The sequence below is a fragment of the Hemiscyllium ocellatum genome, chromosome 25, assembly GCF_020745735.1.
Source record: "Hemiscyllium ocellatum isolate sHemOce1 chromosome 25, sHemOce1.pat.X.cur, whole genome shotgun sequence".
Lineage (NCBI taxonomy): Eukaryota > Metazoa > Chordata > Chondrichthyes > Orectolobiformes > Hemiscylliidae > Hemiscyllium > Hemiscyllium ocellatum.
The window spans coordinates 10,969,533-10,981,790 of record NC_083425.1 but is presented as its reverse complement, the minus strand read 5'-3'; the positions used below and the strand labels follow the sequence as shown (position 1 = coordinate 10,981,790).

General features: G+C 42.9%; 1 protein-coding gene across 1 annotated transcript in view; it reads left to right on the top strand.

The window, feature by feature from the left end:
* The first annotated feature begins 114 nt into the window (after positions 1–114).
* The window catches only part of pcyt2 (phosphate cytidylyltransferase 2, ethanolamine), a 65,262-nt gene continuing 53,118 nt past the window's right edge, over positions 115–12,258 (top strand). The window contains exon 1 of the mRNA XM_060844461.1: positions 115–300. Coding sequence (XP_060700444.1) covers positions 218–300 — 83 coding nt within the window. The 5' untranslated portion in view covers positions 115–217. The remainder of the gene's footprint in view (positions 301–12,258) is intronic.

The following is a 12,258-nucleotide window of genomic DNA, read 5'->3' as shown; positions in this document are numbered from 1 at the left end:
CCTCCGCGATCTGCCTTTCAGCGGCTCTGCGCTGGGGACAAGAGGGCTCGCGGTGACTCCGCCCCTCCTTCCCCGCCCGCTGATTGGCCGAGCGCTGGTGGCGTGAGGCCGCGACCGACGTCACGGAGCGCGAGCGGCGGCTTCCAGTAAATTCCTGCGCTCGAGCGGCTTGGCCCTCCTTGGCTGGAGAGAGGTGGTAGCAGCAGCAGCAGCAGTAATGATTAAAAACGGTGTAGCTTCCAGCGACAACTGCTCCCCGGAGAAGAGGAAGCGGACGGTTCGGGTCTGGTGTGATGGCTGGTGAGTGAAAGCGAGGAGTGCGCTTTAATTCTCGCTGTCACCCGGCACCTTTCGCTTTTAATTTCATCTTTGGAAGAGCGTGAGGCCTCCCCCTTCCCAGCCCTTGTTGTTTAATTCACTCTCCTCTGTTGAGTAGCAAGCAGTCTGTGTATCTTAATTTTGCTTTGGGTGCGGTAACGAGAGGTCTCCTCATTCCCAGCCCTTGTTGTTTAATTGACCCTCTGTCATCTCCATCCTCTCCTGTTCAAGTCTCCCTCGACGCTTTCTCCCCGGACACACACAGTCGCTTTGGGAAAAGGGGGAAGGAATAAGTTTATTTCTGTCACCCTTGGAGCCTTGATTTCAAGGTTGACTCCAAATGGAGTGTGCACCGACCCTTGTGTTGCCGGTATAAGGCAGGACCTGTTAGGGATCTGATCGTTTGTGATGTTTCTGTGGTAACCGAGTGCTGGCTTCCCCTGTGTTTGGATGAATTGCGTTTGCATTCGTTCACTTTTTTTTTCCGCTCAGAAATACTATAACCCAGGCACAAACACGCCAAGTATTTGAGGCGAGTGACCGCGGGTCCATTTAAAGGGAAACTAGATACTCGGAGCAGTGAAAGGTGCAGCTGGAAGTGCTGCTGGAGTTAATTTAAGTGGTGTTGGTGTTGGGGGGTGGAATAAGCCACAGCATGGAGACCAATAGCCCCAATGACATGTTTTCATGTCCCAAAACACATACTGACGTGACTTGCGTTGCGGACACCTCTGCCCCCTCTTTTGCCCTTGACCCATGCCTGTGGTTGTGCTAAAAATTAAGCTGTCCCCGAGTCACGGTGACATTTTGGAGAGTTGGTTTTATTTTACAAGGGAGGTGGGTTTGTTTAGTGTATTATGTAGACAGCTTAACTGGATACACAATGATTTGTTGAGGTGGGAGGAGGCTGTGACTGTACAAGGTAACGAATTGTGGAGTTTACCATTCCCAAGATGAGAGAATTTATGTGGGATGAACTCAGATTTCTCCAGTTTCCTCATTTCCCCTCCCTCCACCTTGTCTCAGTCGCATTCCTGATGAAGGGCTCTGGCCCGAAACGTCGAATTTCCTGTTCCTTGGATGCTGCCTGACCTGCTGTGCTTTGACCAGCAACACATTTTCAAGTTGATTATGTTACCAAGGCTTGACGATCAATATGTAACTAGTTAATAAGAAGAAACCGATATGTGATTTGACATGGATTTGTGTATAAAAATACAATTGTAAGTGCTGAAAGCCCGACTGTCCAGATAAGGGTGACTGTTGTCCCTTGCATTGCAATAATAAAGGCACTGTGTATGTGAGAAACGAGAATACTATATCATCTGACTGAACAAAGAGGCCTCGGAGTGCAGGTTCATAGTTCCTTGAAAGTGGAGTTTCAGGTAGAAAGGATAATGGAAAGTGTTTGGCATGCTTTCCTTTATTGATCAGGGCATTGGGTAAAGGAGTTGGGAGGTATTGTTGCAGCTGTACAGGACATTGGTTAGGCCACTTTTGGAATATTGTGTGCAATTCTGGTCTCTCTCCTACTTGAAAGATATTGTGAAACTTGAAAGGGTTCAGAAAAGATTTAAAAAGACATTGCCAGGGTAGAAGGATTTCAGCTATAGGGAGAGGCCAAATAGGCTGGGGCTGTTTTTCCCTGGAGCTTCTGAGGCTATGGAGTAACCTTTTATACAGGTTTATAAAATCATGGGGCATGGATGGGTTAAATAGACAAGGTCTTTTCCTTAGGGTGGGGATGTCAAGAATTAGAGGACATAGGTTTGTCATCCCATTTTCCCCCCCTCAGTCGAAGCAAAAATGCTCAAACAGTATAGTTTTACCTCCTTCGTCTTTATTCCAGGCCCTGCAGGGGGAGAGAATGATCACCCATATGCACAGAGACATAAGTTCTCTGTCCCTCTGGAATGGCATTAATGAATTATATAGTCATTATACAGGGAGAAGCATCCAGATAAGACAACATACATATTGAGTGGGTGACTGTTACAATCAGTGAGCATCAATAGTAAAGAGCTGAAAATGTGTTGCTGGAAAAGCGCAGCAGGTCAGGCAGCATCCAAGGAATAGGAGATTCGACGTTTCGGGCATAAGCCCTTCTTCAGAGCTTATGCCCGAAACGTCGAATCTCCTGTTCCTTGGATGCTGCCTGACCTGCTGCGTTTTTCCAGCAACACATTTTCAGCTCTGATCTCCAGCATCTGCAGACCTCACTTTCTCCTCAATAGTAAAGATTAAGCCATCTGCTGTTACGCAATGAATGTTCTTAACTTTAATTGGCTTTGCATAATGAATACCTTTCACCTTGTTAACTAATCTTACTGGTTGCTTCCAATATTGTTAAATGGCTCTACATAATGTATGCTTTTCTACGTTGTTAACCCATTACCCTTGTCTCCAGCTCCCCATTGTTAACTAAGTTCTTATCTGATCTGACTCATGCTCAGCTGAACCCCTTGTTTAACAAAACTCAAATTTCTCTGCCTGCTCATACCCTATATACATTCTCTGGTTTAAGGTGAGAGGGAATAGATGTAAAAGGGACCTAAGAGGCAACATTTTCAGAGGGTGGTGCGTGTATGGAAAAAGCTGCCAGAGGAAGTGTTGGAGGCTAGTACAATTACAGCATTTAAAAGGCATCTGGATGGGTATATGAATAGGAAGGGTTTAGAGGGATAGGAGCCAAATGTTGGCAAATGGATATCTAATCGGCATGGATGAGTTGGTATGAAGGGTCTGCTTCTGTGCTGTATGTCTCTGACTGAATGTCTTTTAACTTGACAGTGATACAGGTGTCCAACTTGACATCTGCATGCATCATTGGTTTGCAAGAAACTAGAGGAATTTGATCAAATTGGAAGCAACTGCTTTTTTTAATCTGATGCGTTCTCTTTAGTTCATGGAACACATTTTAGTCATTGCAAGACTAAAGACGATATCGTGTCTCATCAGAGAAATTCAGAAAGCATTCAAGTTGGTGAGGAAACAAACAAAGCAAATTATATGTATGCTCCCCACAACTCTTGAAATGAGTTGAAACAGATCAAGAAAGCCTGGATTGTCGTTGAGTTGTTTAGATTAGATTCCCTACAGTGTGGAAACAGGTCCTTCAACCCCACAAGTTCACACCAACCCTCTGGGGGGTAGCCCATCTCCCTCTGACTAATGGGCAATTTAGCATGGCCAATTCACCTGACCTGCACATCTTTGGACTGTGGGAGGAAACCCACGCAGACACAGGGAGAATGTTCAAACTCCACACACAGTCGCCTGAGGCTGGAATCGAACCTGGGTCCCTGGTGCTATGAGGCACCAGTGCTAACCACTGAGCCACCATGCTGCCCCAAAATAACTGGTGTAATTGACATCTTTTTGGTTTGTCTTTGTTTACACAACCTCATTTGGTTTGGAAAAGTTTAAAAACACAATTCTGTATTAGATTAGCCATGCTGGGTTGCAAGAAGGGCCTGGATGGGATGCTGTTCGGAGTTTGTGTGGACTTGTTGGCCAAACGGCCTGCTTCCACACTGCAGGGATTCTGTGTTTCTGTATTTTCTTTGAAAGTGCAAGATAAAAAGCATGACTGAAAGAAACTATTTTACAACTTGATTGTAAAGAAATACATGTCTGGTTCATGACACACAATGCTGAAATTGTCAGGGCAATATTGAAAATATTTTATCACGTTTTATACTGATTGTAATCACTAAGCTCATTGAGACACTAAATTCATATGTAAGGCATATAGGGAAATGCTGTGAATGTTCTCAACTCAATCTTCATAAAGTGAACATCTGAATTTCATGAGGTTTGCAGTTTCCACATTTGTCTGTTTGTTTTGTATCAAGCTCAAACACCTGTCTAGTGTTATACAAATTGAGTAGTTTTCTGCTAAAGTTTTCCATTAAATTGCTTGTCTTCTGTGATAACTCGGCTAAGTTACAGAATCTGTAAGTAAACCATAAAGCAATCTTGAATGGTCTGTATAGCAGTAACATTAAATGGATATATTCATTGAAGCACTGTTCTTTTGACAGTAAATAAGTGATTCTTCCAGAATGTTTCTGCATGTTAATTAGAATTGTATAAAATTGACTCTCATAGTTAGTCCCTACAGGCAGTGAACAGTTTCATCAAAAGCTTCCTCTTGAGATTCAAATGTTTCTCAGTTTTTAAAAATGTCACACCCCGAACACATTCTGTATGCCAGTTGCTGAGAGAGTGATGGTGAAACAGTGCTCACCCTATTTTTTGCATAGCAACTATGCATCAGCTTTGTTTTCATCAGCTGTTAGTCTGGATAAAGTAAGAGCAGCAAGTAAAAATGGACTATTGTTTAATCAAATATTCAATATATATCAGAAGATATCAGACATTTACGTTGTGAGCCTGTTGTGAAATGTTTGTCATAATTAGACTTGTTAATATTGATCCTGGATATTACAATTATCAAAAAAGATGAAATTTCCAACCAACTATTGGGCTTTATACAAATTCATAGAATCGTGCTTGTTGGTATGTTCACCAAGCTGGGAAGTTGATTTGCAGATGTATCGTACCTTGCCTAGGTGATATCTTCAATGCTTTGGAGTCTCCTGTGAAGTGTTGCTGTACTGTGCCTTCTGGAATTTACTTGGTCCTGTTCCTGCTGCTTTCAGTTATTCATTGTAGTGGCTGGTATATTGGGTCTAGGTCTATGTGTTTGTTGATGGAGTCCATGGATGAGTGCCATGCATCTAGAAACTATCTGGCTGTCCTCGGTTTAGCTTGTCCTATGTTCATTGTCTTGTCCTAGTCGAATTTGTAGTACTTGTCATCTGTGTGTATGGCTACTAGGGACAGCTGGTCAAGGTGTTTAGTGCCAGTTAGTATTCACAGATGTGGATTGCTAGTTGTCTGTCTGTATGTCCTCTATAGTGTTTCATGTAGTTTTTTTGTATGGAATCTTGTAAATTTTGTTTGTCTTGCATATGATAGGTGTGGGGTTGTTTTGTTCTAGCGGGTTGTTGTTTGAGCATGGTTGTCGGTTTATGGGCTGTTATGAACCCCCTAGTTGTAGACGTCTGGTTGTTGGATCTGAGACAGTTTTTATTATAAGTAGCATGGCTAGTTAGGTAGTGACATGTCCTTGGATTAGTGGTGCTGGAAGAGCACAGCAGTTCAGGGAGCATCCAAGGAGCAGTGAAATCAACGTTTCAGGCAAATGCCCTTCTTCAGGAATAAAGGCAGTGAGCCTGAAGCGTGGAGAGATAAGCCCGAGGAAGGTGGGGGTGGGGAGAAAGTAGCATAGAGTACAATGGGTGAGTGGGGGAGGGGATGATGTGATAGGTCAGGGAGGAGAGGGTGGAGTGGATATGTGGGAAAGGAGATGGGCAGGTAGGACAAGTCATGGGGACAGTCCTGAGCTGGAAGTTTGGAACTAGGGTGAGGTGGGGGAAGGGGGAAGGGGAAATGAGGAAACTGTTGAAATCCACATTGATGCCCTGGGGTTGAAGTGTTCCGTGGCAGAAGATGAGGCGTTCTTTACCTAGTGGCATGTCCTTGTCACGTTGTTTGTTAGGCGTCTGCCGGAGAAGTTGAGGGAATATCGGTTCTTGGCAAGGTGTTCTTCTCTTCATAGGTTGGAAGTGCTACAATGTCTGTACCCGCTTTGAACAGGGTCCTAATGCAGCTTCTCTTGTGTATTTCAGTTGTAGTTCAGCATCTGGTCTGTGTGCGGTGTTTCTGTATGCTTGTGATGCATACACTGTTCTGTATTCTTTCTGCTATCCCATCTAGGAATGGAAGTTGATAGCTAGGAGGAAACTAACAGATAAATCTGATCCCTGCGAGCATGGTATTGATAATCCAATATGTGTTCTCGATTTCTGTCAACAGGCAGCCAACAGACACAAGGCTGTGCTAGCCTAGGGGTTCAACTACAATAAGAGGGACATAAAAGCAACAAACCTCTTAGCTGCACTAGAAAGTACGCATTGAACTAATGGATTAACTAAAGAGACACAGCAAGCAGTCAGAAAAACCATTGTACCCTTGCTAACAAAGGGTACAAGCCTCAATACCAAAGACAGAGAAGTCTTTAAAAATGACAAGAACGTAATCATACTATCTATGGATAAGAGCAGAATGATGGGTATCATGGACAAGACTGAATATATTCTGAAAGTTACTTGCAGATACTGACACATACTTACAGATGTAATGACCCCATGCCTCATAGCACCAATAGAATAAACAACACTACGGAACCTACAAACATAGAGGCCAATAACCAGCATTGACCTGTAAAGGATGAAGCCAGAAAGCAACAACACCCCAAGATTTTACAGATTACCCAAGGTACACAAACTAGATATACCGCTTAGATGCATTGTGTGGTAGAGTTCCTGGGAATGCCACAAACTGACAAAAGAACTTGAACAAAACTGAAACATCTTAGCAGCAGATCCAAACACTACTTACAATCGTCACAGGAATTCCGAGATAGCATCAAGAACATAAATGTAGACGTTGGCAAAGTAATGGTCTCATTTGATCTAAGGGCACTGTTCAGTTCAGTTGACAAAACTCCAGTCAGAGACAATAGCCAATCTGATCAGATGACCTGATGAAGAACCTATCAACAAGGACTGCATTCTCAAACTACTAGACTTGTGCTTGATGACACACTTCATATATTTGGTTGTTAAATATGAACAGACCAGTGGAACACATGGTCGCACCCATCTCTGGGCTCATAACAGAAGCAGTGATGCAAAGGCTGGAACAAACAGTCCTCAAATCTAACCCAAATTCTGGATCTACGTGGACAGCACTTTCTTCATTAAGAGAACAAATTGAGAATACCCACCAGATTGTCAATACCACGCTCACAGGGATCTGATTTTTAGGAGAGGAGGAAATCAACAATCGAGTCCCAATCCTGGATGCATTGCTAGAAAGAACGCATAACTCTGAATGCACCATAAGTGTACAGAAAAGCCATGCGCACGGACCAGATCTTGAACAACAACAGCATCCACTGGAACACGAGAAGCTGCATTAGGAGCCTGTTCAAAAGGGCTGCAATACACTATAGCAGTCTCGACCTACAAAGAGAAGGACATCACCTCTATGGAGTCTTCACCAAGAACAGATATCCCTGCAGCTTCATTCTCTGATGTCTAATAGACAAACAACTTGACAAGACTTGCCACAATCTAACTCACGAGCAACATCAACTTGTATAAAAAAGTCTCTGAACTGAAAGCCAGACTTCTCCAACCACTTGGATTCATGACAGCTCAAACCGAACAGCTATGCTCCAACAACAGTTCACCAGAACAAAAGACTATATACCCATCACGTGCAAGACAAACACAATTTATAAGATTCCATGTAAAGACTGCATGACACACCGCATAGGACAATCTGGCAGACAACTAACAATCCACATTCATGAAGACGGCACGGCACGGTGGCACAGTGGTTAGCACTGCTGCCTCACAGCGCCTGAGACCTGGGTTCAATTCCCGACTCAGGCGACAGACTGTGTGGAGTTTGCACGTTCTCCCCGTGTCTGCGTGGGTTTCCTCCGGGTGCTCCGGTTTCCTCCCACAGTCCAAAGATGTGCGGGTCAGGTGAATTGGCCATGCTAAATTGCCCGTAGTGTTAGGTAAGGGGTAAATGTAGGGGTATGGGTGGGTTGTGCTTCGGCGGGTCGGTGTGGACTTGTTGGGCCGAAGGGCCTGTTTCCACACTGTAAGTCTAATCTAAAAAAAGACCAACTAGCCACTAAATGCCACGATCAGCTGCCTCTAGTAGCCATACTCCGATCGCAAGAACCGCAAGTTCAAGTGGTATAACACACTGATCATAGGACAAACTAAACAGAACAGCCAGGGTATTTCTAGAAGCATGGCACTTATCCATGGATTACATAACAAACACACAGACCTAGAACCAATAAACCTGCCACTACAATGAACAATCAGGAATGCAACCAAATAAATTGTAGAAGACAGTACAGTAGTGCTTCCCAGGAGGCTCCAGAGCACTGAATATATCATCTAAGCAGGTGATGAAACGTCTGCAAATAAACTTCCCAGCTCCACAAACGTACCCACAACTATGATAATCTACACCTGAGCTGCAAATCATAGCATCAGTTTAACTAGTGATTGTCTACCTCATTGGCTTATCTTTCAAAGTATCCTAAATATAATTACTAAAATTAAAATTTATAGATGTAGCCACAGGTTGGTATGTTTGTTCCATAGTGCCAATATCAAGCTTGTCCCAGACTGCAAAACGCCATGAGGTTACCCCAATCAGTAGGAACATAAATAGGAAGGGAGAGATGTAGTTCTGCATGCAGAGTTTAGGGAGCAAGGTAGGAAATCGGTCTGTATAAAAGTAGTGATGTGAAAGTTACCTCCAGTAGAAAAGCCAGATGAATGTTCAAATTGGAGAATTTAGCACATTAATTTGCAGCTGGACATCCAGTGCAGGAGGACTGGAAGGTGGAAATATTTTAGAATTTTGAGAAGTTTGGAATTAGTCTTGGGGAAAATGGGACGAGTATTGATTGGGTGCCATCTAAGCAGAGCCACACTTCCAGAAGGCATTTGATAAGGTGCCATAAAGGTTATTGCAGAAGATTAAAAGCTGTTGTGAATCGGATATCATATTGACATTGATAAATGATTGGCTGGCTAATTGGAAGCGGGGTCATAGATCACTTTCTGACTGGCAAATTTTACAAGTGATGTGCCATGAGGGTCAATGCTGAAATCCCTAACTGATCCCAGTTTACATAAATGACTTTAAAGATATGGAAGGCATGGTTGGAAGGATTAAAATATTGCTGCTATCATAAAGGTAACAAAGCAAGTTGAGACATGTGGCTCCAAAAAATGGAAATGGACATAGATTTGGAATATGGAGTATAATGCAGGAAAACGTGGTGGTGTCCATTTTGACAGGAAATTTGTTTTTTAAAAAAAGCATAGTCTAAATAGTGAGATAGTGAGGCTCAGAGTCAGAAAACTGAATATCCTAGTCCATGTATCACGAAGCTAGCATGCAAGTATAGCAAATAATTAGGAAAGCTGATAAAATGTTCTCCTTTACCAAGAGGAATATGAAAGTAGACAGGTTATACTTAGTTATACAAGGTACTTGTGAGACTCCTCTGGAGTACTGTGCGCTGTATTGGTCACCATTTTAGTAAGATGCAAAAGTGTTGGAAACAGTTAAGAGAAAATTTATTGGACTAATATGTAGAATGGACAGATTGCCTTACAAGGCAAGAGTAAACAGGCTAGACCTACCCTTTAGAATCTAGAGTTAAGAAACAACTTAATTGAAATACATCACATCCTGTGGTGGATGCAGAGTGGTACTTGTGGGATAATCCAGAACTGGGATCACTGTTTCAAAATAAGGATCTCCTATTTAAAACAAATGGAATTGTTTCTGAGGCACATGAGTCTTTGGAAGTCGCTCCCTGAAAAGTTTTGAATAGGTTATTTTGTCAGCAAAAACCTTTGCTATCCAAACAAAAAATATTGCATGCTGCCTTGAATGCCTCGTGAATTTGCCTCCATGCATTTTCAAGCCGTATTCATGAACACAACTTGCTGTGTTTTTTTAAAAAATCTGTTTGTCACCCTTGCTTCATTTGGACATTAATTTTAAATCCATGTCCCCTTATTCTTGTTTCTTTTACAAACCAAAATGGCTGTACCCCATCTGTTTAGCTTGATCTTGATTTTGAAAACCTTGATCACATCAGATGAGAAATGAAGGTGCCAGTGTTGGACTGGGGTGGACAAAGTCCACTTTATCTGATGAAGGAGCAGTGTTCTGAAAGCTTGTAATTTTCAAATAAACCTGTCAGACTATATTCTGGTGTTGTGTGACTTCTAACTTTGTTTCCTCCCCGCCTCCCCAAGTCAACACTGCTGCCTCCACATCAGATGAGATCTGATCAAGGTTTTCAAAATCATGATCCGTTCGGACAGCAGAGAATGAAGCCATTTCTGTTTGTAAAAGAAACCAGATTGAAGGGGCATGGATATAAAGTGATTTCCAAATGAAACAAGGGTCAGGTTGTAAGTTTGGTAGATTTTTGTTCTCTGTTACCTTGCATTATGATGAAACAGCATAGAACATCAATGAGCCTTAATTAAGTGTTGATGTTCTGTTCTGCTTGCTATTTGTATCTTGGTCTGTTATGGTGGGTGAAATCACTTCTAGCTCTTTAAGAGTTTGGGAAATGGGGTCCAAATCTGTTTATTGATGGAGTGCTAGTTTGAATGCCAGGCCTCTAGGAACTCCTGTACATGTCTCTGTTTAGCCTGTCCCAGGATGGATGTATTGTCCCAGTCGAACTGGTCTCACTGGATATTACTGATAGTTGGTCATGTCTTTTGGTGGCTGCTTTTCTGCCTATCTGTCCAATGTAATGTTTGTTGCAGATCTTGCAGGATATTTTGTACTTGACATTCATTCTGCTGGCTGTTGGTATGGGGTCCTTTTTTAAATTCATCAGGAGCTGTTTCAGTGTGGCGGTAGGCTTGTGGGCTACCATGGTGCCTAGGAGCCGGAGTAATATGGTCCTCGTCTCCAATATCTTTTCGTGTATGGCAGGGTGTCTAGAGTTTGTATGTTGTCTTTTTTTGTTTAGGTCTGTTATGTGGGAATCTACTTATTGGGTACCTGTTCCAGAATACTGCGTACCGGTGTTTTTTCTTGGCTTCTCTTTGTGTGTTGTGGCTCGTTTTAAATGTCCTGATGCAGCTCTATTTGTGGGTGTTGGGATGATTTACTCCTGTAGTTGAGTAGGTAGTCAGTGTATGTGGCTTTCATGTAAACTCTTGTTTGTCGTGCTCCATTGGCTTGGCGTTCTACAGTGATGCCTATGAAAGGGAGTCTGTTGTTCTCTTTTTGAACTTTGCACCAGTAAGAATGTTGTTTTGTGTTTCTTCTAATTTGTTGAGTTTCATGATATATCATCCACATAGTGGACTCAAACCTTGGGCTGGATTGTGGGAAGTGCTGTTTGTTCTAACCTCTGTGTAACTGCTTCTGCTAAGAGTCCTGATATTGGTGATTCCATAGGTGTCCCATTGATCTTGTTTATAGGCCTTGTCATTGAAGATGAAGTGGGGTGTGAGGCGCAGGCCTCCTAGTTTGAGGATGCTGTTCTTGCTGATGTAGTTGAAGCTGTCAGCTTTTTGTGTCCTTGGCTAATCTAGCCGTGAGGCCAATGTTTCTTTGGCTAGGATGATGTTTATTGATGTGAGTGGTGCCATCACGTTACAGGACACCATGGCCTAGTTATTCGTTACCTTGGTTTCTTTGTTAAAAGAATTTCTGGGTGGAGTGGATGGGGTGGCTTGAGTCTTCTAGGTGTTTCAGTTTGCGTTGCAGTTCCTTTTCTAGTCTGTATGTTGGTGTACTGGGAAGTGAGACAATGCGACTGAAGGTGGGGGGGATGGCCTTGTTTAGTACCTTTTTTTTAGTAATCTGTAGAAATTGGTGTTGGATTCTTCAGGTTTCATTCTTTTGGAGGCCAATTTTGTTAATTTCATCTGTCCTGTGAAGTTTCCTCTGAATGCTGTAATACAGTTTTCTAGCTATGGAGTTGGGTCCATTGGACATTATTTATTTAAATGAACCACAACACACTGCAGCACCCAGGGACTAAGAGAAGCCAAGGAAAAACACCTGTACAACGGGTACCCAATAAGCACATTTCTACACAACAGACCTAAACAAGAAGAGACAACACGCCAGAAACTCTAGCCACCGTGCCATACATTAAAGCAGTCCCAGAGATGACGACCAGACTACTCTGGTCCCTAGGCATCATGGTAGCCCGCAAACTTATCACCGCATTGAAACAGCCCCTGATGAATTTAAAGGACCCCAAACCAACAGCTAGCAGAA